Source organism: Hippocampus guttulatus, chromosome 9 (genome assembly GCF_054856545.1).
Source record: "Hippocampus guttulatus isolate MCC_2025c chromosome 9, RoL_Hgut_1.0, whole genome shotgun sequence".
NCBI lineage: Eukaryota > Metazoa > Chordata > Actinopteri > Syngnathiformes > Syngnathidae > Hippocampus > Hippocampus guttulatus.
The window spans coordinates 15,927,225-15,954,031 of NC_141269.1; the positions used below are offsets into that span (position 1 = coordinate 15,927,225).

The 26,807-nt window shown below is 41.1% G+C and overlaps 2 protein-coding genes across 4 annotated transcripts in view; one reads left to right on the plus strand and one right to left on the minus strand.

Moving 5' to 3' along the window:
• Positions 1–13,141: 13,141 nt before the first annotated feature.
• On the minus strand, positions 13,142–17,350 carry inab (internexin neuronal intermediate filament protein, alpha b). The gene is made up of 3 exons (XM_086120986.1): positions 16,270–17,350; positions 15,695–15,819; positions 13,142–15,573 (listed from the first exon to the last, which is right to left on the minus strand). Exons 1-3 carry the CDS (start codon positions 17,347–17,349, stop codon positions 15,297–15,299), a joined length of 1,482 nt encoding a protein of 493 aa, XP_085977112.1. The 5' UTR covers position 17,350; the 3' UTR covers positions 13,142–15,296.
• A 2,286-nt stretch (positions 17,351–19,636) lies between these two features.
• The window catches only part of nt5c2b (5'-nucleotidase, cytosolic IIb), a 31,646-nt gene continuing 24,475 nt past the window's right edge, over positions 19,637–26,807 (plus strand). Inside the window, exons 1-3 of one of the 3 annotated variants that reach the window (XM_086119477.1) lie at positions 19,637–19,847; positions 21,549–21,598; positions 23,002–23,119. In XM_086119477.1, coding sequence (XP_085975603.1) covers positions 23,019–23,119 — 101 coding nt within the window. In that variant the 5' untranslated portion in view covers positions 19,637–19,847; positions 21,549–21,598; positions 23,002–23,018. Of the gene's footprint in view, positions 19,848–21,548; positions 21,599–23,001; positions 23,120–26,807 lie in introns of those variants that run through there. The other 2 variants (XM_086119476.1, XM_086119478.1) reach the window with 2 other exon arrangements.

A 26,807-nucleotide genomic window follows, 5' to 3' on the forward strand; every position in this document is an offset into this window, starting at 1 on the left:
ACACACCAGAATGTTCTGCAACAGTTTGTCTATGTTAACCCACACAGCTAGTATTTTTGTATTTGTCCTTATCAAATCAATCAAATTAAAAAATAAAATATCTCAAATACAGAAAAAGTTGATCATCAGCTACATTAATGGTATTTTAATGTCTGAATTCAGTTTTGTTCTGTTAAATGTGCACTGGTGATAAACAAGAACTTTGTTTCTGTTAAGCTCTCATGTATAGTCACTGGTTTGTTTGTTGCCACAAATCAGAATAATCGGCATATTTCCACTTGCCTGAGAAATAAGCGGTGATATCAACCTCTGAGAGCATGTAATTATGGTGAAATAGAAAAGAGACAGAGATACAAGAGAGATTTTACTGTCTGTTTGTGGCTCCTGCCATCTTACTTTGTAGATCCAATAACCAACCACACAATACACGGTGACATTTCATTCTCTCAGATCTCCCCACTCCTGAATGATGTAATTGAAGCAAATGCTGGACAGCAAATCCGTCTCTTTTCAAGGTTAAATGAACTGGTCCCAATCTGTATCCGTCTGCAGCCTCACACGCTCACTGCCTAATTTTCGGCTCAATGCTCTCAGATCATATATCGTTCAGCTGACAAAGACCAAGACCTGCCATTCTTCCTCTGACTCGCTCTCTATTACCCATCGATAGCCTCGTTTTCATTTCCAATCTGTCCTGTTATTGCCTGGATTCACCTGTTCCTCCATACCGGACAAGTTGTCCACTTTCATTTCTCTCTGCATGCAATAGTTACTGTCTACTTGTAAAACTCCATTTATTAGACTAAATTATTTCCCAAGGATTTGTTGTCAGTTGCGGGCTGCAACCAGTAAACCAGAACACAATGAGAAAATTAAAGGGTCTCACAAATTTCCCTCAAATTTTGTTTCTGCCCAAGACCACACTTACAAAAACATAGAATGTATTGCTATGACATTAATCATAAATAACACAACAGACTTGAATTTGATATTCAATCAAAAAAACAGGTTTATAGCATTTTCCAAGTGACAACTCAATAAGAACGGTGATATGATCTCGATCCCGCCCCAAAGTTTGGGATCCCCATTCGTATGCATACATACAACTGTACAGTGGCCACGTTATGGCCTGTCACAACATTATGACCACATGCACATCTAATGAGATCCAACACGAGAGCTGTGTCTAAAATTCTGCTTTCTCAATGTGTAAAACAGTGAGTGCAGTGCGATGCGTTAAAGAACTGTGCTGCAGCATAATGAGAACGGTTCTAAATGTCCAAAATCTTGTTTAGCTAAATGAGTTACCCAAAATATGAGTGTAAAGCAACACTGCTGCTATGGTAAAATAATCTTGACAGTTACAATATAAATGAAATGAATGTATGCGGAGCTTTCATGAAACAGTTCATACTTTGTATATTAATTGGATAGAGCAAGTTGTCCAACCGCTGTCGCTGGTCTGTGTACACAGATGAGTTCCGGTAATATAAAACCTCTCCCCATCTGCTTGGCAGGCCATGTAAACTTTTAAATTGCTTCTTAATTAATAGCTGATCTGGGTCCATCGATCTTACTATGTGGTTTTGTGTTAGCTTGCATCCACAACAATGACAGAAGCATTCTCACACTTACGTTCAGTCCCATAACAGTGCTAAGTAAATATTTTAGCAGATGAGCTGCCAAAACGGTTGTCTTGTCTTTTGACCCCGAGGACTGAAAATCAGCTTTGATTAAGCCATTGTCAAGGTAATGGAAAGCTGAGTGTTTTTCAGTCAGTCAATAGCTGTAGCCTGTTTATGTTTGTGGCCAGCTAGACAGTATATCAGCCATTGGGCACACTGCCAGAAGGCAGAGAAGGGGTGGAAAAGAAAGAGAGGCAATCAAACCCGTGCTGTAGTCCTGGAGATGAGTCCTCCATCACATGACATGCATATGTCAATGTCTTCGGACATTGTCCACGTTTACAGACTTTCAGCAAGAATTTGGGGATTTTTTTTTCATTTACACAGATTGATTTATTAATAGGTTAATTAGTTTTGAGGTCCCATAACATTCTACCCTATGGTACAAAAAAGGCTCTGCTGCAACAAAGCATGTCCTGTCATGGAGGATTTTGGTCTTTGTCACAAGGTCCGAGGCACATCTGGGCATCACCCCCATAATAAATTGTGGCAATTATGTCCAAAAGGGTTTTTTTTTACGCTCAGTTAGCCACAGTCCTGCAACACCTTCAATCCATAATAACAGATGATTCATGAAAACAGACATAAAATATGCAGAACCGTCTTTATATTAATTCAGAAAATAACAGCTCTGTTAATCCAGGTTGTCTCATTAAGGGAATGAATGTATTATAATATCACATTGCCGGGAAACTCTTGAATAATGTCTTGTAATCACCCTGCGCTCACCCATGACAAGCGGGTTGGATTAGATGACTCACTTCCAGAGAAGCAAATCAGCAGCAATCCATTGCAAATTATTGCTTCAAGCTCTGAGGATAAAATGCATGCTGTCAACTAAAGAGAGAGAAGTGATGACAACCATCTGAGAAAGTGCTAGTCTGACCGAATTATCACTGCCGATACCTTAAGACCAAAGACTTGAGAATTAAATGAAAATATAGGCCCTATGTCTGATTTTGTTCAGGAGAATGAATGCCCATGCATCTAAAAGTTCAATGAATCAAACTTCAGTAATTACCGTAATTCAAGTTTATCCCCCACATTAAAAATACCTACGGGCTTGGCCAAATTTCAAGTTACAGTGAAAGTGAGATGTGCATTGGTAACATTCATTCATTCATTCATCTTCCGAACCGCTTCATCCTCACTAGGGTCGCTGGGGGTGCTGGAGCTTATCCCAGCAGTCTTCGGGCAGTAGGCGGGGACACCCTGAATCGTTTGCTAGCCAATCGCAGGACATTGGTAACAGAGATGCCCAAAAATGCAAGCCGTTGTCTTGAAATATTTTTCAATAAGTATATATTTATTTGTTTATTTTACATTTTGACAAAAAAAAAAACAACAATTAAAAAAAGTATTCCTTCCCTTTCTTAATACAGGCAATGGCGAATGATGACTGAGCTGAATATTTTTCAATAAATTAAGACAGCAAATGACACTATGCCACCTTGTTATGTAACCTCCAGACTCAAGAAACCCATTCGATAACAAAAACAAACCAAAAAAACGTGATGTAAATTTTGGCTACTTTTATTTACTTCTCAAGAAAAAGTCCATTCAGCGTCAGAAACAGAGATTCCGTCTTTATGTTATGAAGGTGCATGTGTCCCTTTTCGCCATAAAAAAGGAAATGATGAAAGAGAGTGGTCCTGACTAAAACCTCCCCCACCTGCAATCCCAGGGCTTCTCGTCCCAGCTGTCCAGTGCATGTGTGGATGTTTGAAGCCCCGATCGTGTGTGGATATTTGTCAATAAGATGGCCTCTAGAGGCACCTCCTCTTTATTCCTCAGTTCTAACTGCATAACGCACTTTGCATGGCAATGGGAGTGTCCGTCTTTTGCTTTTCCCTCTAATGTGAAAATATGCATGACAAGAGTACAATTGAGTAACTATGTGGTCCTCTACATCACGCCATAAAATGTGAATGACTATGATAGAGCTGTACAAAATATTCTGGCTTTACATCAATAATGAAAATGTTCATTGTAAGAAAGGTACTTATTTCAAATTGTTATCTGAATGTTGTAAGTGGCGGTGTTAGATCATCGCAGCACCTATGAGGACTTTTTGAAACACCAGTCAATATGATGCACAAGTCGTGCACCACTGCAAAATAATCATGATAATAATAACAACAACAACAACAGCAACAATAATAATAATAACAAACATGTTGACGAAATAATCAGGCGGCACGGTGATCAACTGGTTAGCACGTCCCGCCTCACAGTACTGAGGTTGTGGGTTAGAATCCGTCACCGGCCTTCCTGTGTGGCATTTGGATGTTCTTCCCGTGCCCGCATTGGTTTTCTCTGGATACTTTGGTTATCTCCCACAAGTGCAAGATCAACGCATGCAATAACACAATCAAAATTCTCATAAAATCAATTATTTTTCAGTTGCCCAACACATTTTTTAGTCCAGAGCTACAGAAAGCAGCGGCACATTTGTAATATTAGCAATAGTCATGCTGCTTGTAGCGATTGCTTCCCATTGCATCATACAAATTTTCTGCCTTTGGCATAGCTATTGTCATGTGCATTGCTCTCTTGTCCACTCCTCCATCTGTCTGTCTACCCTTCATCCCGCTCATGTCCTGCTAACACCCTAAAGCAAATAACCATATACAAAGTATATGAACTGCATTGATTTGAGGTGTTATTACAATTTTGCTCTCTTTTGTCCTTGTTAGTTGGTGTGAATTGCAGTCATCCAAGGTGACCTTCTATATTTTGCCCAAACGACTGCTGACCCTCCCAGGTCTTGAAAATCAATCATCACAGTAAAAAAGGGACATAATTAACCTTAGTCTATTGTAGTGTTCTCCCAGGTTAATCTCGCCTGCACATCTGCTTCAATCAGCTGAAGAACCATTTGAGCAAACTGTTTTACTGACCAGTGAGAAAAAGGATTTGTTTTGGGTTTTCTTTTTTTGTAGTTTTTTTTTTGGTTTGTTTTTACTTTGGAGGGAACTCTTACATTGATCCCCCTTCCACAGTCATGGAGTGACTGTGAAGCAGCACAGGGAAATTCTGTTGTACATTGTTTTACCAATGTATTTATGGAGATTACATGCAGCGGGAAGATTAATGAGAGAAGATGATGCTCTCTGACCTTACCCAGTTTCACATCTGTCCAAACACACAGGAAATTAGTGATCATGGTGATGTAGTATTGTTAAGTATAAAGGATAGCAAAAACATCTCTAATGCACATGATGAATCTGCAGAAGTATTATCGGATTATATTTTTCAATCAGGGTCTGTAATCTTAATCTGCACCTTATTTTTTAGTCTTTGAGTTTTACTCAGATTTAAAATGCTGTGTCACAGTCTGCAGTTCAAACAGCAAATCCTGGAATAGCTCAGCTGCTCTATTATGGATAAAGCAGCAGCACCCTCACCCCCAGAAGCACCGCCACCGAAAGAGGCTGATTGACGCATGAGTTTTCGCCATTTCAATCCCACAGTCCAAAAACATGTACTGTACTCTATGCTGTGCAATGTGAATTGAAAACTCAAAATAAATGGGATATGTCTATCGGTGTGAGCCTTGTGATTGATTGATGGTCTATCCGGGCCCCGCCTCTCACCCGACAAATCATCTGGCAGAGACTCCCATGTCCCTACGACCCTGAACAAGCAATATGGAAAAGGACTGGATGGATGCATTGAACATGACTGGCACATTTATGTCCAGGAATAATTTTTAGCACAAATCTATAAAATTTTACACCTGAAAAAATTAACACACTCTTTCATCTTTTTTATTATATACACAATACAATACAATACAATGCATCTTTATGTATATAGTATATGTATAGTTTTTTTTTCTTTTTCATATTCAATTGAAGATCTATACTGTATATTTTGTGGGGAACAAAATAAAAGGAGAAGGGCAATCGTTAAAGTGGGTATTGTAGGATGCAAATCAAATAATTCCTTGCAGAACACAAAACAAAAACATTTATGTTCACGATTTTATGTACAGTCAGTGTATTTATTAGAAAAAAAAATCACATGAAGGAACTCTCCCAAGTCCCAAGGAAGGGTGTGGAGTCAGTTTCTGTTATTCACAAAGCTAAGGTAACATAGAGAAAAAGCTTCACGAAGAAAAGTTACATTTGACTTCAATGCTGGGCTTCATAGCAGCACTGTATTGACTTTGATGTGGGTGCCACGAGCAGTACAGACAGTCCATACAGAAATTCTCAGTCTGTAATCTCTATTTTGCATATAAATTAAAGGTACAGTAATTCTGCACCTTCCACACACAGTACACGTGTCACAAATTGATTCCAAAAGACATGTAACTGAAGTCGTTAGTCTTGAAAGCAACATCCCTATGGCAAGTTGCCATACTTTGATTAAACCTGTTTTGCGGCAGTTCTGCACCCTTCCCAACCTTCTTCTAAATGATGATAATGAGTCCCATGTCAATACAAGGACCCAATAGAACATCTTCATTCATGCCCACTGCCCTCCAAAAGTATTGGAACAGTGAGGCCTGTTCATTTAGTTTTGCGATAGTTTGAAAACATTTCGGTTTGACATGAAACAATGAATATGAGACCAGAAATCGACATTTACATTTTTATTTGCAGGTACCGGTACTTAAATATGACTGTGATACGCCTCTTAAAAGGTGCCATTGTAACAAAATAACACTGGGACATGCTCTTGCTCCCCCAATCCTAAACTGTATAAGTGGCAAAGAAAATCAATGGATGGATTTTTTTAAGATAACACTCAGCTGCAAGTGCTTCAAAACTGTGACGCTGTTAGATCATCAAACTTGTGTGTTGTGACCGACTTCCATTTTGCTGATAGAAACACGCACCACGTGGCTCGCCTGTTTATTGGCGTGGGTGGATCTACACCAAGGTTGCTTCGAGCAGACTGCAATAACTTTGGCCTCATCTCATTCGTCTATTGCACGTTTCTAGGTCCTTGCTCCTTTGTTTAGAGGACAGCACCTCCCACCAGAAATTCCATCGAGGAATGAGGAGGTCAAAATTTTGGGGTTTTTTTTTATACAATTGCTCCTCGTAGTTGTCATCTGATGGAAATATCTGCTAAAGATAGGTCACATATGCCTAATGGAGAGTCAGACAGAAATAGCTCGCTGGAGAGAGACAAGAGCGTAATTTCTCGTGATGTACTTTTATGCTCTTTGAATTATCAACTACTGGTTTTCAAGGCACACACAATGTTATATTTTGCTATTTATTGATTGTTAGAGTCAAAACAATGATTGTAAATATTAATTTTAAGTAACAGAAGTGGCCACCATACATCATTTGCCAGCGACCTGTCAGTCCATCATCATTTCAAGGCAAACCAAAACGCTATTGTCAGTCCGTCACTGCAACATCGTTATTTTAACCGTGCTTCCATCATTACTAAATTACGGTTAGTCACCACTAATTTTAGGAGTGTTAGATCTTCTTCCCCTTCTTCTTCTTCTTCTTCTTCTTCTTCTTCTCCTTCTTCTTCTTCTTCTTCTTTTTCTTCTTCTGCGGTGGCGCATCTGTGATGATGGCATAGAGAACGTCCTACTTACTACGTCACATGCATTCACACCACAGGAAGTTTATCTACTCCGGTAAAGAACCACGCCTCGTGCTGATGTCCACATTTGTGTAATTGCTCATCCACGATGGAACACTGTGACAATAAAAAACAAAGATATTCCATTGTGGCGGCCCGGTGATCCAGTGGTTAGCGCGTCGGCCTCACAGTGCATAGGTACTGGGTACAATTCCAGCTCCGGCCTCCCTGTGTGGGTTTTCTCCGGGTACTCCGGTTTCCTCGCACATTCCAAAAACATGCATGGCAGGCTGATTGAACACTCTTAATTGTCCCTAGGTGTGAGTGTGGGCGTAATGGCGTGGATGGTTGTTCGTCTCTGTGTGCCCTGCGATTGGCCGGCAACTGCTTGGGTGTCTGCCGCCTATTGTCCAAAGACAACTGGGATTGGCTCCAGCACCCCTCGCGACCCAAGTGAGGATAAGCGGATCGGAAAATGAATGAATGAATATTCCATTGCATTTAGAATCAATATTTGCAATCAACTCTTGACTCAAACATGCAATAAATAAACAAAATACATATTTTATATGTCTCTTTGCTCCAACATACCTGATTCAAATGATCAGGATCACTATCCAGGTTCTGCAGAGCTTGCTCATGAGATGATCATTTGAATCAGGTGTATTGGAGCAGGGAAACATATAAAACCCCCAGAGCAGCAGCCCTCAAGGATTGCCCAGCCCTGCTATAAGGTTATCTCTAAACAGCTTGCTATTCCTGAGACTACAGTTCCACATCTTCTGAAATTTGAGGATCATGTGACTGTGTCTCCCGACAGGTGGCCACAGTGGGAAAATTGAGCACCCTCCACTGAATTTAAAAGTGAACTCCAAGCTCAAGGTACATTACTGTCAGTGTCCGTCATTGTTTGAAACCAATTCATGGGAGATGACCAAGATGGACACAACCATTCAACTGCATATTGACAAAAGCTTCTCAGAGATTGTTCTATGGACAGAAAAGACAAAAGTAGAATTTTTGAGCAAGGCACAGAATCTCCATGTTCATAGACACAAAAATGAAGCATACCAAGAAAAGAACACTGTCCCTACTGGAAAAGAGTGAAGAGGCTGTGTTATGTTTTGGGGCTGCTTTGTTGCATCAAGCACGTTGTCTAGAATCTGTGCAGGGTACAATGAAATCTCAAGACTATCTATATTAGAACTGTGCTGCCCAGTGTTAGGATGCTTGCGCTCAGTTGCAGTTAATGGGTCTTGCAACAGCATAATGACCCTGAACATGGCTAAAAAAAAATGAAGAATGGCTAAAAGCAATCCATTGGCCTATTTTCAAGTGGTCTTCTATTAGCCCTGATCTAAATCCAATTGAAGGACATCAAACATACCAATTGGACAACGCACCCTTCAATCCTAAGTGAACTGGAGCAGTTTGCTCATGAAGAGTGGGCTAAAATAATTCAATTGAACTACAATTTAAAAGCAATGACAGATTTTCATTGTATAATCTTCATTACATTTTTATTCGGCACATCCAAGACTGTAGTTTTTTTCTTTGATTAACTGATGGTTACCAACAATTTTGTGATCCCATGCAATGCTGTCCATCTACTGTGTGGAATCTCTTTCAAAGGTCAGGAAGCAGGATAAGAAATTTCTTTCATCAGGGAAAATGTTCTCCCACCAATCTTCCGTCAGCCTATTTGTACGGCTCAGCTGGATTTGCTATTATTAGCCTGAAGGGGGTGGGGGGGGGGGGACCTGTGATGGCTTGGTTATTAACAAGGCGCATCACACGGCCTGCCTCGAAATGAGACAGCACTTTCTCCCAGGAAAATGTTACAGGAGGAGGTGATCTTTTGTAAAATACACATTCTCCGTGTACATCTATGAAGGTAAACATTGAATCTATTAGGTAAACACCGAATGTCAAATGTTTAATGTGGTCGTAAACCTCTTGTTCCTCTTTTGTGTTTGTACATTAAGCCTCACTTCAGACCTCTCCATCTCTCAAAGCCGTCACTCTCTTAGGCTGCCATCGCAGGAGGATGCTAGCAACAGATTCCAAGGCAACAGCAGAGAATTAACACTTTGTTTACTGACACCAGGGGCGTCACTAGGTTTCATGGGCTTGGCCCCCAGGAGATGTACAGATGGACAGATTCAAAAACAACACGCTGCTTTTAGTCTACAGACTCGGCATTGTTTGCAGCCCAGACTGCAAGCATGGTTGCATTGAAAACATGTACTGGTCTTCTACCAATAAGGATGTTTTCGATATGATTACGTACAAAGTATTGGATAATGTTAATCAAATGATAACTGCAACACAATCACTTAGGGCAGGGATGGGCAATGGGTGGCCGGCTTTGTGTGGGCCTTTGGCACATAGACAGAAATTAAAATAAAGATTTGTCGTTCATCTATATAATAGGATGGCTCATCTGAATAATGCATTCAAACAGCCTGCATTTAAAGACACATTACATTGTTCTCGAACAGTGGTTCTTAACCTTGTTATAGGTACTGAACCCAACCAGTTCATATGCACATTCATCAAATCCTTCAGTTGTGAAATATACAAATGTGATTTTTTTTAATACATTCAACACATAAAAAATGCATTTATTAAAAACTGAAAAAAAGTAAATACCATTTCAAGACATAAGAATAAGTTGTTTTTAATTGAGCACAAAATGAAACGTGCATGACGTACAGTACGATCACGACAGTCACACTTTGACTATTGAGCGAACGAAATTTCCCGCAGCACTGATTGGACAAGCAATGTAATGTGATCATCTGCAGCCAGTGATGGCCAGGCAGGCGTGTCATAATAATTGACATGTTGAGTCGGGTGTGTCTTAACCTCCAAGGCAGAGGATCCGTCGAACCCCTGAGACCGATTCACTGAACCCCTGGGGTTTGATCGAACCCAGGTTAAGAACCACTGTTCTAGGATACCGCATGTTCTCCCCGGGCCTGCGTGGGTTTTATCCGGGTACTCCGGTTTCCTCCCACATTCCAAAAACATGCATGGCAGGCTGATTGAACACACTAAATTGTCCCTAGGTGTGTGTGTGAGCACGCATGGTTGTTCGTCTCTGTGTGCCCTGCGATTGGCTGACAACCGGTTCAGGGTGTCCCCTGCCTACTGCCCGATGACGGCTGGGATAGGCTCCAGCTCCCCCCCGACCCTAGTGAGGATTAAGCGGTTCGGAAAATGGATGGATGTTCTAGGATATGTTTTTATTGTATTGCAACATTGCATTTTTATGTCTTTTAGGTTTTTGTGAATTTGCTGAGAGCAAGTTCACCAACCAAACTTTACGTTTGCTCATTTTAGTGGTGACGTGGCTGACTGTTTTCCATTGATTGTGTGATTACATCGTTGCTCACCCGATTGAAACAAAATGCCTATCTCGTTCTGGATGGTTGAACTTTAATTAGTTATGAACCCAAACACTTTTGGTTCGGAAATATTTGATGACTCTAAATGACTGAAAAGCAATTATGCATCAGTGATGTCATGTCATTGTCATCTCAGCAGTTAATTTATTTCTTTACTTTGGCAACATCATCATGTGTCTTCTCTTTTGCTGTTGCTGTGATTCTGACTGAAGAAAGAATTACTTTCTGAAGAGTATATATGCATTTAACAAGATAAATGATTATCATCCAGCAATGCTGGCAAACAGATGAAAACAAAATTGTAACCATGCCTGAGGATCAATTTCCCCAATGCCGCCACCCCGACAGACCCTTCTCACCGGATGGACGATAAAACCTGATTCTTCATGAACACAGTTAACATTAATTACCAAAAGGGAGACTGCAGGAAAAGGGATTCCAAATTTATAACCAGACAGATAGACAGTCATTACAGTCTTCCTGTGCATTCAGAAATAGAAGTACCTAAAGGGCCTTGGTAACAGAGTTGCCAACAATAGCACATTCTTATTAAAAGGGCTCGACTCAGCAAAGGAAACATGGGTAACATAAGGAAGCTTTTTGTTTTTATTTTAACGCTACATGGAATGAGAAGTATGTGCACACCAAGGTGACAAACACCATGAAAAAGGTTTGAATTAAATGCAGTGGTCACCTAATGACATTTACGGCCTTATTTTTCATGACCAGTGCAAGTCTGTCATTGAGCGCGGTCTAGATCTGTGCAGGGGCAGGCTAGACTTTGTTTTGGTATTTTTGCAGATGCCCGCAGCTTGACGCAGTTTAAAACGGGACTTTTATAACATTGTGGGCGTGAACACTGTTGACTTAATTCAACGTCAATCAATGCGGGTCCTTATTCTCTTTAAAATCAACATACTGGTTTCTTTCCAACTATTCAAATTATTCTCTAACAATTGGTCACTTGAAAATGATTATGAGTGCCATTTGCATGGACTATTTATAAAAATCAGATCAAAGCGTCCATCCGTCCATTTTCTAATCTGCTTATCCTCACAAGGGTTGTGCTGGAGTCGACACCTGCTGTCTTCAGGCAGTAGGCGGGCATACCCTGAACTGATTGCCAGCCAATTGCAGAGCACACATAGACAAATAACTACTCTTGCTCACACTCAACACCTAGGGACAATTTAGAGTGTTTCATGAACCCACCATGCATGTTTTTGAAATGTGGGAAGAAACTGGAGTACCCGGAGAAAACCCACGCAGGCACATAGGAAGGCCGTACCTGGAATCGAACCCTGCACCTCTGCACTGTGAGCCCGACGTGCTCATCAGTCGACCACCGTGCCACCCAGATCAAAACATAATTTGAGTAATAATTTGGAACAGTATAGAGATGACATTATGTGCATTGTCATAAGAAAAGAAACCTGCAATAAATATAACAACACGCTTGAGGAATGCTTTAACTGCACTGTACATTGATTGCAGTGGGATTACAGATGACCACTTCAGCATCTGCGAATCTCAAATGAATCCCACTTGGAATATCCTATACGAGATCACATTTTATACAAGGGAGCAGCAATTATTCATGCGTTTTAATGCTCTCATGTGTTAGCTGCCTCTTACGAGGAAAGGGGTGGCTGAGGTTTGGAAAGTTGTTTTTTTATTTTACAGCAAATCAGAGAGACTTGTTTCACAGCAGTGCTTTTACGGTGGCATTTCAGATGCCTCTACCACATGCACCGTCTGCTGGGTGCATTGCAGAGGTATAAATCTTAAGAGCTGCACCCTGGATCACGCTTGCACTACAAGCATCAAAGCTGTCTCACCCAATCGATGGGCAACAAAAAAGGAAGGACTAATCGCACACATATGTGATGCTCAAGGTTAGGGCGTTGGGTGTCCTCTTGTTGAGTAGTTGGTAGAGGGGCTTGTGTCACAAACGACTTCACACAATACTGCGGCAGGTCATCTATCATCTCCTTGATATGCATCTTGCACTTTGCCCCACGTCAGGAAAATATTGTTATATATTCAGAAGGAGACGCTTCTCTGGTGTCAGTTGGTTTAAACTAGGGACACCCCATTTTGATAATACATTGAAGCAAAAAAAAAAAAGAAGAAAAAAATTCAAAGTTGGCATATATGACTACAAAAGACTGAATGAGTTGATCAGGAACACCTACTGTTGTGGTATGCATATCAACCAATCCTTGGAATGCAAATTGGGGCAACTATGTCAGTAAATAACAAAAAGGCAACACAATGACTAAACTACTATTCTGTCACGAACCAATATTGACAAACACGATGAATGTTGTGCACTATATGAATATATTTAAACATATATACACTCTTGTGTCTGAGCCCTCCAAATGCTGAATCAGTAAAACACACACACACACACACACACACACACACACACACACACACGCACACACACACACACACACACACAAATAAGTAACCGTGCAGCCTTAGTCATGTCAAATCTTTATTGACATAGTGTCTAACAGCAATACATAGCAATTTGAAACACTAACAAGAATAACAACATTCAATCCCTAAACTTGAATTTTCATGGTAGCTCTAAATGAATGCAAATAATGATCAAATACTCCACTTGACAGAATCATCTGCACCATGCACATGTCAAGATACGAAGCTGCTGGTGTTTTAAGGCATTTTAAATCCTACATCATTGAGTCTATGGCAGAATATTGATCCTTGCGTTGGACATTTTGAGACAGTTTCTAATGTCATGCGATGACGTGGTGCTGCATTTGTGGGACTTTTGGCAGTGTTGCAGGGATGGGATATTTAGACACATTTTATTTGGTTTGCAGTGTGATTATGTTATAAAAGCTTTTGTTACTCTGGAATGCAGCATACATACATTTACATGTGCTCATGACATTTTTCTATTCCAAAGTCCTTTTAGCATAGGCCACTGCATAGCGATACAAATGCACACTTTCTACAGCACTAACATATTGAGCGTTCCCAAGCCACGAATATAAGAAGCCAATCCAGAACATTCTGTCACACAATCACATTTTTTTTTTTTTCGTGTGTGAGTGCAGCTTGTCAGGGTGGGGTCTGCCATGGAGCATAGCACAATTATAACATTGCTGTGTTTTAACTGACAGGAAGCAAGCAAAAAAGTGAGCTTCAAGTGGCTCACTCAAACAAGTTTCTACTGGTGAGATTACACTACAACAGACACTTTATCCAGTCATGGCCAAAGTGTGAAAGCGAGGTCACGTTTTAAACAATCTGGTGCTTTTCGGCTGTTTATCGGCTGTATTTTAACTGCCGTTGCAAGGTTTGGTCTTCAGCCTTGTGTGATATGGATTGCGGGTTCAAATTAGGCTTTACTCATCAATGTAAGGAAGTGAGAAATGGAGCGGCATATGGGTACTGTTATCGCTCAGGTGCATCGGACAAAATCAGCTTTTTGTGCTCAAGTATAATTTACCCAACAGGTTACTGTGCATGATTCTTGGTTCAGTGAGCAAATCAACTTGTCTTTGTTTTAATTCAGTTGTTAATCACATTTTGATCGTCTTTATGGTTATATCCTACAAAGCGAACCAACACTACCTGCAGTGCAGTCATCCTTGAATGCTTGTGCATGATGATGTTGTGCGCGGTCAATGGCAGAAAAGGGAGGCCTGGGCCAACCCTTCAATCCGGTCATTGCGTTGGATGCGCAATGGAGCAAGAGGATGACTATCTACAGTACACCATGCAAATTAAGATCGCTTTGCAGAGATTTCTTTTTTTGCTCATTAAATATTGCAACTTTTTTTTTATTATCGTTCAAAAAGTAAGAAAGGGCAGTGTTCCTTTGAGGATGTCTTCTTTCGTTTGTGCTGCTCCCATGCAAACACAATTAACGCATCAATAGTTATTTGCAAATTTGTGCAAGGTTATTTTTTTAAATTGATTTTGAGTTAATTAAGCAAGATTACAAGCTAGGCTTTTTGGCCAACCATAACTCTGGATGGTTTCTTGTAGATGTGTGTGCTTTCTTACTAAAATCTTTAATCTATCATTTATCAAAGTTGATTTGAGTAAACAGGTGATGTTTTCAACGCATTTGTCCTTTGAGTATGCACAGTGGTTGCACACACGTTTGTCTCGTAATTGTGGTTGTGGTGTTTGACCAGTTGTGAGCTACTGTGCGCATCTTCATGATGCGAGTGTGAACAAGCAGTTGAGTACTGTACTTGAAAAGACCGCAGTTCTAGAGTGTGCTGCCTAAGAGCGTGTTCTTCTCAGTGAGTGAATGACGAACAAACAAAAACAAAAGAGAATCGAGTGGTCTTGAACAGAATGACGGATATATTGGAGTTAATGGTTTGATGTTTTCCTCTGGGGAGTGTGTGTTATTTAAGGGGAAGTGAGAGCAACATAAAGTAAACCTCTACATCTCAAAATTTACTTCTATCTGCAAATCCAACACATGAATACAAGATGTTTATGAGAAGGCAAACTAGCACCTTAGCTCCCTGTAGTGTTGTAAGTGTAAAGACAACGGGTTTATCATGGTATGGAGACTGATCAAAGGAGAGGGGAAGGGAAGTTGCGGGATAAATAAGGTTTAGTGGTCTAGCAGGCTTACACTAGGATCCTAGTTTTTTTGATTGGTGGCGCTATCACTGGCATCTTGTTGTTTCTCCACCTTTTTAGTGGTGACCACTGTCTCCTCATAAACCTCATGTGTGGCCTTGCTTCCAGCCTTGCTCTGTGGCTGGCTGTCATCCTTGCCATCCCTCTTGGAGCTCTTGCCAGAGGTGGTGTAGATGCGAGATTGGTAGTTGTAACTCTGTCCACCGCCTGAAGTTATGGATGGGCTAGGATAGGCGATTCCTGTCCCAATGCGGGTCTCCTCACCTTCCAGCAGCTTCCTGCATATGATAAGAATGAGAAGGGTTTAAAAGGAAAATTGAAAATGGCAATCAAAAAGTGGTAGGGTATGGCGTTTTTTTTTCTATTGTATCTCAATGAAACACGTGTTAAGTGACCTACCTATATGCCGCTATCTCAATATCAAGAGCCATCTTGACATTCAGCAGATCTTGGTACTCCCTCAAGTGACGAGCCATCTCACTTTTAGTGCCCCTCAGCTCATTCTCCAACTCCGCTATGCCATCCTATGAAAAAGATGGATTAAAAGGCTGCTTGTTAAATATTAAATCCTATCAGAAGCAACAGACATCTGCAGTTTTGAGGACATCCAATGCTGTAATCAGAATCATCACTTTGCCAGCATACGATGAATGTTACCATGCGCAACATTCTTAAACATTTCATTGAATTTTGTGTTTTAAGGTGGATCATCTGACCATATATCAGCTCGGTTTATTTCCAGTAAAATCTGAAAACATGAGCAAAATAGAACATGATGATCTGCATATTTTGCAAGCCGCTGACAGAACACATAAGGACGTGGGCGTTGTCACTCGCAGATGCTGAGTTGAGACGTCCGAGGAGAAATTCAGAACCACGGACAGTGCTCCAAATCTCGCTATTTAACTCATGAACCCAAACAATTGTAAATGTCAGTTAAATGACAAGATACATTGTAGGCAAGATTTTGTTACCTGGTAGTTTCCAATCTCCACGCTGTGTCTGTCCTCCATCTCCCTAAGCTGCTTTTCCAGGGACTCATTAGTGCCTCTTAGGCTCTCAATCTCGATGGTTTTCGACTGCAACTGCCTCCTAAACTCACTCATTTCCTCCCTGCTGGCGCGGATGGCATCGTTGCTGCGGGTGGCTTGCTCGGACAGGTCGGCGAACTTGGTCTTGTACCACTCCTCGGCAGACTGCAGGTTCTTGGAGGCCATCGACTCATACTGACTTCGGATCTCCTTGAGGGCGGAGGTCAGGTCTGGCTTGGCGACCTCCATCTCAACGGACACCTGAGCAGCCTGGATCATATCTGTGAGTTCGGCCACCTCCTCATCGTGCACCTTCCTCAGGAAGTTGATTTCATCCAGGAGAGATTCCACCTTCTTCTCCAGGTCCAGGCGCACCATGGTGGCGTCCTCCACATCTTTCTTGAAAGCCTTGAGTGTGGCCTCCGCGTCCTCTCGAGCACGGAACTCTTCTTCATATTTCCCCCTGAGCTTCTGGAGGTCATCGTCAATGCTGTCTCTCTCGATGAGGAGCTGGGACTTCTCCCCATTGAGCTCATCCAACTGGGAGCGCAATTCGCGGATCTCCTGCTGGTAGAGCTCGGCGAGGCGGGATGGTTCCGCCTGCCTCTGACGCAGGGCCACCAGCTCCGTCTCCAGCACTTTATTATGCTGCTCCAAATTGCGCACTTTCTCAATGAACATGGCAAAGCGGTCATTGAGACCCTGCATTTGCTCCTTTTCATTGGTGCGGACAATTTTGAACTCATTATTGAGGACGCTGCTCTGTGCCAGGTCGAAGGTCTCCAGCGGCATGGACGAGAAGGAGCGTCCGGACTTTCGGGTGTACCCGCCCGCGGATGAAACGTTGCTCCGGGACGCGGAGGAGGCTCGGTAACCTCCCCGCGAGGACACACTCATGGCTGTCCGAGATGGAGAGGACGCATAGCGGGGAGATTCCCCGAAGATCCTTCGGTAGGAAGAGGAGGAGTAGACTTCAGATCCGTAGCTCATCGTGGCTTGAATGGAGTCGGAATAAGACGACATGGGCGCGTCTCCCTTTTATAGGCGGGGGCAGCGCGATCGTTATTGCATATGTATTGTTAGTACCACGGAGTCTCTCCAAATGGGCCAGACAGGAATACAAGGAATACTAAGTGAAATACAAAATCCAAAAACACACATTCCAAAAAAAAGAGAGGTCAGTTTTAGTTTTTATAGCCACGCCTTGGTAAATCACACCTCTCAATTACCACTTATTGTATGCCTTTTGTGTCCAATGTTAATTCTGTGTCGATTGTTTTTATATATATATATATATATATATATATATATATATATAAAACAATTAATAATTTGTCTGAAAGGTTAATGGGCCATCTAAAGTCTAATTTGATAAAGATCATAATGCAGTACGGTGCAGCTATATTATTTTTGTCATTCCAATGAATAAACTCTGCATTTTGCAAGCAATTTCATGTTTTTCGACTTTCTAAAAACGTTGTCGTCATTCCCTACTGCACTTCAGCTTTCAAAAATATGACGTTAATGCCCTCTGTTGGAAGGAACAAGTACTCGCTAATTGCTGTCGCGCGTATGAGGGTCGATTCAATTATACACTCACTTGCCTGTACTCATTTATTCTCAGAGATAGGGAATCCAGGTCCAGAAAGTAAAAACTCTGCTAAAGTGTAGCTGAACAAGCTCGTTTAGCTATAGAAGCGCCTGTAACTAAAGCCGAGCTGCAGGCGTTTTATGTTCGGGACCTGAATTTCCCATTTCTGTTTTTTCTTTAGATACCCTAAAACAGGGGTGAAGTATGACCTACTTCACTCTTAACCTACCATGAGTCAAGCATTATGTGTTGTCTTTTCATTTACCCCCCCCCCCCCCACCCCCGCCCCGCACATTTAAATTGGTTTATGAATTCATTATCTGTTTCATTTAGCTTATTAAATTATTGGTGAATTTTGGTAAATAGTAAAATTCATACAGTATTAGTGAACAAAGCATTTTACACATACAATGGACACATTATTATTATTATTATCTAATCGAAAATACCTAAATTGGCAAGTTTAAATGTGTTTTATAATTGCTTTTGTTGTCACTCAATGTTCACAGATAATACTTGTATTTTACCACACCACAAAATATTAAATACATGAAGACTAAACTCAGTTGAATAAGCAATGTGAAGATTTTACTGGCTTTAATGTTTGTATATTTATTATCATTTTAGGAAATGAAGGATGCAACAATAAAAGTCTGAACAGTCTGAATATTCATTCATTCATTTTCTGAACCACTTTATCCTCACTAGGGTCGCGGGGGGTGCTGGAGCCTATGCCAGCTGTCTTCGGGCAGTAGATGGCAGGGGACACCCTGAATCGGTTGCCAGTCAGTCGCAGGGCACACAGAGACGAACAACCATCCACGCCCACACTCACACCTAGGGACAATTCAGAGTGTTCAATCAGCCTACCATGCATGTTTTTGGAATGTGGGAGGAAACCGGAGTACCCGGAGAAAACCCACGCAGGCCCGGGAGAACATGCAAATCCATTTGAACTGCCTAGGAGGAGCTCCTAAACTGTTGCTGAAAGTTGGGTTTGCGTGCGCAACCCCTGGTTTCTCGTATTGCAGCAATATTCATATACATTTGATGCCATTTTAAATTAGTTCACAAATTTGACATTCTACCAAAAGAATACTGTATTGCCAACTAAAGCAGCTACTAGCCAGCAGCTGAGTTGTACTGTGCTTGTCCTGTGTGAGAGCATAATCGCTGACCCCTCTTTCTTAACTGCACCCACATTTTATTGTTCGCATAAAATGAACACTCGGGGTTCTGAGGTTGGGTTCGAATCAGAGGTCCAGTCTTCCTGTTCCGGTTCACGGTCTTCATGTTGATCCAAGAGAGTAATATTGTTTTTTGCAAGCTTTTGTGGGCACATAAGAAAGAACAGCTCTGGCCCCCGGGCGTTGAGTTTGACACTTGTAATTTACTCAACAATGGACCGAAGGTATATTTCAGTGGGAGGTCGTCGCAGAACTTCGAGAGAACTTGGGTGGGTTCACGTGGGAACGCAGTGGCGAGAAAACAAGCTCCACCCAAGGAATGCTCGAAATACGAGTCTCAGAACTGTGAGCCTGATGTGCGAAACACTAGAACACCATGCTGCTATTACACTGTTGTTGCTGTTGTGACTTCTTATAATTGTCGCACAGACGCAATTCCACTGTCACTGCCTTTGCCAAAATGAGACCCCGCCTCCTATTGAAAGACAGAAAGGAGACTCCGCCCTCTCTGTTTGCTTTCCTCTTCCAGGTGGCAGCAGAGAGAGAGAGAAGACAGAAACGCCACCGAGCCTCCAACTGAGGAGTGAGAACTACAGTTTGGCCTCACGGCGCACTCATTCGGGCTCTGACTGCATCGTTCTACGCAGATATCCACAACCTTTCTTTCTCATATTTTCACGTTGTTGAAGGTGCATGCTTAGACGTCGTGGCGGTGCACTTGTACGACACAGGATATAACAGTGGTGAGTACAGTTATGTTACTAACAGCTAAGTTAAACCCAGTGAACCCTGCCACGACCCTTTTTGGCTGTTGTTATTGTGTCCCATTCAGCTAATGTGTTATTAGGCTTGCTCCAGACATCAGCGTGCTCTCCGCTTCTATCAGTGTCGAACAAGGAGAGCTTAGCAGACTGTTAGCTAGTTTGGCAAGAAAATGAGATGTTTCGTTGTCTTGCGAAATGCTTTCCTGTTAGCTTAGTTAATTCAACACCGACCGATATAGCAGCTCATCGGTGATCTTTTATGTCACACTGGCATCCAAATTTCTGGGGTGCAGTACGCCGTAGTAGCGCTTATTAACGGCGCTACGTGATATATTGTGTGAGTGAAACAAAGCCCATTTGCGTTAGTGCACGCTTGTCGTTTGCAATGCTCTCACATACTCTTATCTTCCTAAACCTGAGCTCCCATCTGACACCACCGAGCCTTGGTCAGAGTGTAAACACAGGTGTCCTGAAGGCATTGGTTCAAAATGACTGCAACCCGGTAGTTGTTTGGGAGTTGTTCAGAAACACGCTGATGTACATCAAACGCCTGCATGCAAATATGAAAAAGATACAAGTGTTGATACGTGTCTTTCTGTGACACATATATTATCATGTGTCACATCTGCGTGGTGCTGACACAAGAGCAAGAAAGCTGACTTCAGCGATTGTGCTAGGCAGAGCCTACCCTCTCCTCCAGATTCCAGTAAAAACAACTTCCTAATTACAGTCAACAAGCCAAGGACCAAAGGTCCAGAAATGCTCATGCAATCAGAGTTGACAGCGCACTTTAGTGTATTAACTAGCTACTCTAGCAGGTTTTCCTCTCTTTGGTACATGTTTGAGGTGGCACAAGTATTCATTTCTGTCTGAAAATACATCTTATTTTGTTGTCTTTGGATGTCAAAAGTCAGACATTAAAGTACAATACAGTGTGGACAAGTTAAGAGTCGGGAAAGTATGGAAAATGTGGAACATATTTTGAATAACAAGGGCAAAGTGGGGGACGCCCCTCTTAAAAATGGTGATTTTCTTTGAAAATATAAATGATTTGAAGATCCCAAAAAATTATGTGCCCAAGAATTGTGCTGAAGCACACATATTTAATAAAACAAAGTGTTGTAAATAGGCATCTTACTCCACGACCTGGGGGAGACATCCCACACTAGGGGAAGATGCCCACTCTACCCAACAAGTCATTTTGATCATTTTGAAACTTTGTATTTATGCATAGTATGAAACCTCATTTTCACATGTTGCCATTGCTTTTACTTCATCTGAAACACAAATGTTATATAACACAATAATAAATGATTGCTTTAACAGCTGTTTCATCCATGCCTAATTAAAATTAATAGGCCAGTGACAAATCCCATCTACAAAGTTTTGTTTAACCAATGTGTAAATATTATCTTGCCTTAAATCAGTTGAAACAATAAAACACACACTTGAGACACATGCACACACACACACATGGGTAGTGCACATATAGTCAATAGTTTAATGTAAACCTCTTAAAAGCTTAATGCGAACATTGTAACATAAAATTAGCTCGGTAGCTTTTGAACTGGCAATAATGCATTTCTTCTCTCTGAGCGGTGAATGCTTGCGAGTGTCTGCGAACATAGCGAATGTTGCTCTGGAGTGTGGAGTTTGAACTTTCTCTCCGTGCCTGTGTAGGTTTTCTCTGGGTACTCTGGTTTTCCTCCAACATCGCAAAAAGGTGCATGGTAGGTTGATTGAACGCTCTAGATTGTCCATAGGTGTGACTGTGACTGTGAATGGTCATTCATCTTTGTGTGCCCTGCGATTGGCTGGTGACCAATTTCAGGGTGTGCCCTGCCTACCACCCAATGACAGCGGGGATTGGCTCCAGCGCGCCCGCGATCTTTGTGAGGATAAAACGGTTTGGAAAATGGATGGATGGCTGGACATCATTGTGACTACTCGAATCATCATGCCAACCCTCCTTCAGTGACTCCCCCGACATACCCTGTTTTAGTACACTCGAGGCCATTCCTTGTTTGTTTTTGGCGCCAACGCCTTCTTAAGTATCTTCTGTGTGCTGTGATTACATCAGCTATTATATTCATGCTAACGGTGTTAACAACGCATTCAAGAATAGGCTGTAATTCCAGTCAATCAGTGCACTTCTTTCAAGATAACAACACCCATCCTCACACAAAAGAATGTACAAATTTGAATTAAATCTCAATACTTTTTTGGGCAAGTAAGTAGCCCCTAACCAGTGTAAAGCATTTTAGATGAAAAAAAGAAGACTTAAAACTACTGGTAAGTGATGTGCCATCGCTGTCTGGTTTATTAAACATTGGACCTCTAATTTGTCATGGTATCTCTAGAACTATTTGGAAATAAAAGATCATATAACAAAAAAAAAAGAAAACAAATGAATTTTAAATAAAGAGTTATGCACATAAAAATAATTATTAACATACAGTAAGACGTCTTCATTTGGGATCATAGTACTGGTCTCTTCTCATAAATATATCCATCTCTCCATCCATTTTCCGATCCGCTCTATCCTCACAAGGGTCGCGGGGGATGCTGGAGCCTATCCCAGCCATCTTCGGGCAGTAGGCGGGGGACACCCTGAACCGATTGCCAGCAAATCGCAGGGCACACATAGACGAACAACCATTGGCGCTCACACTGACACCCAGGGACAATTTAGAGTGCTCCATTAACCAGCCATGCATGTTTTTGGAATGTGGGAGGAAACCGGAGTACCAGGAGAAAACCCACACGGGCATGGAGAAAAAATGCAAACCCCATGACCTTTTCACTGTGAGGCCGACGTGCTAACAGTTCAATCTCCATGCCGCCCCTCAAAAATCATGAATTCACTTAATTTTAAATCGGAAAAAAAGAAAGAAAATTAGATTTGTTTCTTCCACGCCAACTTGGCAACCCGGTCATCAGCCTCACCTGTTGGTGTGAAGTGGTGACCTAAACACCAACAACGATAAAAGCAACTCTGTGCTTTGTGTTCAACCTTAGCGGTTCCACTCTATTTGGTCAGGTAGAACCCCCCATCAATATAGAACCATGAGGTACCTCATGTTGATAAACTACAAACATGGACTTGTTTAATTTCTCCTAACTGTCTCCTCAGATACTGAAAGACTCAAGATGACCACTTCATGGAGTGACAGACTTCAGAATTATGCAGACCTGCCAGTCAACATGGACAGAATGACAATGAAAAAATACAGACGAGAGCCATATCATAGGTAAGAACCTTCTGCCTCCATTGTCTGCGCATCTCTCCAGCATGCACTTTCCTCAGCATGTTGACACAATATTTCTGGCTTGAAGGTGTTCTCTTAAGTTATCGTTTTAACGCGCGGGTTTCAAAGTCGAGGCCTGGGGGGCAGATCCAACCACTTTACTTGGCTCACTAAATCAAATAATGCTGGCTTCATGTTTCTTGCTAAATAGGTTTTTCTTCATTTTTCACAGATATTACAAGCATTTCCTTGCTACCAAATCCCTTCCTAACATAATGTGAACAGTAGCTGTATACTTCATATTTGTGTGCCACAATTTTAAGTGACTTCCGATCTCCAATTCAGTTTACTGTGAATGATTAGCGGCCAGGACAATTATGTATCTGAATATAGGCTGAAGTGACGTTTTTCATAGTCCTAAGGACCTTCCAAGGAATTTAGTGACTATGACGTGGCCCGCGACGAAAATGAGTTTGACACCCCCTGTTAACACTTCCCAATATGTAGCCAATAAAACAGAAAGAGGATTTCCCTTTTTGAACCTCCTATTTGAGTCATATGGACCAGAAGCTATGTCACAAAATTACTTAGAATGTCAAACTCAGTATGAAAATGTTAGATGTCAGATGACACACTTGTAATTTAAAAAAAAAAAACTTCTTCTACTTTATTTTTATTGCAAGTCACATCACATTATTTACTGCGCAGCATTAGTCGATTCAGCATTGCGGCACATTAATGTAATACTTTACTTCAATGTTTTTAAGTAGTGCACTAGAGTTTGGACACAATGTTAAGCAGGTTTTTCGAGTGTTGGTGTCATAAACTTTGTACCTTGGGTGTGGTTTTATTTATTATTTAGCGTTATGCAAAACTCTTAGCTTCATAGCATACAATTGAGGTTGTGACTCTGCGTCCATCACACATGTTTAGTTGATGCTTATGCAAAGCTGCCAACTGATTTGGATTGCCTGTCTGTATTTTGTAATGGATATCACCAAATCGTTCAGATGATAAAATGTTGCTGCTAAATTTCGATTTCCTGCTGAGCAGCGCGGAAGAAGCACGAATGAAGAATTAGGAACAATAGGAAATGTGTTTGCACAGCGCGCAGCCCCTCACCGCCGGCGGGGCCGTGGCGCAGACGCCTGGGGGGGCTCCGGCATGCGCCCGAAGTCGGTCGGTCAGTTTCTCTCATGCCGGATCTGTTTTTCTTTCAGCCGCTATCCCACTTAGCAGCCAACATCTCAGAACCCTTTCATATGCAATGTCCTTGGATTCTCTGTTCCTTTTCTCTTCCATCTCAAAGACATTAAATGCACACTTATGACAAAGCAGGTAAAGAGCAACTTTTAACTTAATCAAACTATCCATCCATTATCCGAACTGCTTTATCCTCATGAGGGTCGCGGGCACGCCGGAGCCTATTCTAGTTGTCTTCGGGCTGCAGGTGGGGTACACCCAGAATTCGTCTACTAAATTCATTCATTTACAGTATTTAGGCACAAAAAAAACTTGAATGCAAGGGCATTTATTTTGCAGCAAATAATTCCACATTAAACAATAATAATTTTACATCAAATCATCAATCATGTGCCACAAATATTAGTGTTCCTGAATTTCTATGGGTTGGCAGCTTCTCTTAAATAAAGGCAAGGTTAGAGTTAAAGTAATTCTAAACACTATTCGTACTGATCATTGTGAGCATGTTAAAGATTTCTTGGCGACAACAAAAACTGGTTTTGAATGTCTGGCCAACGTCTTTGCGAATGTGTGCCACCTTGAACGCACGCTGAAGAATAATCAACATTCGGGCCCTTCGCAGACACTCACAAACCTTCGCCGCTCAGTGGGATATGGACTTTTGTTGTTGGTTTACACATTTGTTTCACTATGGCTGACTCTTGTCACACATACACAACTTCATTGACTCGAAAGTTGAAACATCATAGAGCCACGCTGGTCTCGTAGAAAAATCCAGAGCCTTCCTAAACCTTTCCCATAGGGCAGAGGTGTCAAACACGTTTTTGTCGCGGGCCACATTTTCGTTACCTTTTACCTTGAAGGGCTGTAATGACTGAAACCATATAAAGAAGTCAAGAATAACTATTGTTTCAACTATTGTTTAAGTGAGGGGTTTGGTAACAAGAAAATGCTTCCAATAGCTCTCTTATTTATTACATATGAGAATTAAAAATGTGAGACATTTTAGAAAGCATCATGGAAGTTGACATGATCTGCTTTCGCGGGCCACATAAAATGATGTGGCGGGCCAGATCTGGCCCTTGGGCCTTGAGTTTGACACCTGTGCCATAGGGAGTGTTGGCCAAGTTACTTCCGAAATGCAATATAGTTCATATTACTTGTTACTTGTATTTGACAGTAATAGGTTTCTTTGCAATCTTACCATCTGTGTAAAGCAATGTTACATAAGTTTATGTCACGTTTACCTTTTTCTTTTTTTAAATATAATGATTTTGCAACCATTGCTGGTAAAGTTAACATATAATGAGCATCTTTAGCGATGTAGTAAGGGGTATAATGTTAAATGGTTGGAGTTGGTGGGAGATCACTGCCTTGATGAATATTTGCTTCAATCACTAGATTTTATTTTTTTTAATATAAATATTGGAACTGATATTTGTTTCGATAATGAAGTACCCACAAATGTACACCACAAATAAAATTATCGACATACTCAAATGAATTTACATACATGGGAAAAGTGAGTTTATATTGCCAATATATGTTCTGATTATCAATAACACAAAGTTGTTGGGTTTTTTTTTTGTTCTTAATCATTGATCTAACAAATAAAAGTGATAGGTGAATCCTAAGTGATAATTGGGTGAACAAAACATAGATATAGATAGATGTAATAAAAGCAAAAATATCTATTGATAACGAGCCATCTGACCTAAGAACACCTTATTTTCTCCTTTTTTTAAAAAAAAACTAAACACAATTCAAAGTTCACTTGGTTGTAATTCTCTTTACGACAGAGACTTAAGGTTCGAGGTGACTTGAGCGACCAAATGGATACAACAAATGAGCGCATCAGTCTCTTAGCTGACGGGGCATGATGTTTTCTGTTTGATTGGAATTGATGTCTTCCACTCAGAGGTGGTCTGATCTGCATTTTCTAGCTCGCAGCCAGGTAGAGCGATCGTCATTTTGCTTACTGCAGTTGATGAAACATTCATTCAAATCATATCTAAAAAGAACAAGGACTCTTCACAATTCTAAACACGACTTTTTACTTACCGGTAGGTTTGTTCCTGCGTGTATTTTGAATGCGTTATGCATTTTATTTCATGAAACCATGACAGCGATTGGTCTCACAAACAATGACTTCTCAGCCATGTAAGAAGCTGATTATCATGTGGAAATAATTAGGGGAGATGCTTTAGATTATCCACTCATCTTTGATGCGTGATCTGACTAGGCAACTAAAATATTCTGCTTGTGGAGATTGACAGTTCACATGTTATATTGTAAATGACCAAACGGATCAATTCTTGCTCTTTTAATTTTGTGTTTAATTTTGTCTTGTTGTCCCAAAATTTTTACACGGTATGGGACTTAGTAACTGTGATAATACACCATATACAAAAGTATAATGACATGAACATGTAGTGTCTTACTTGAGATAAGATGGTGTCTAGTTAAGTTGATAAATCATTTAGTATTT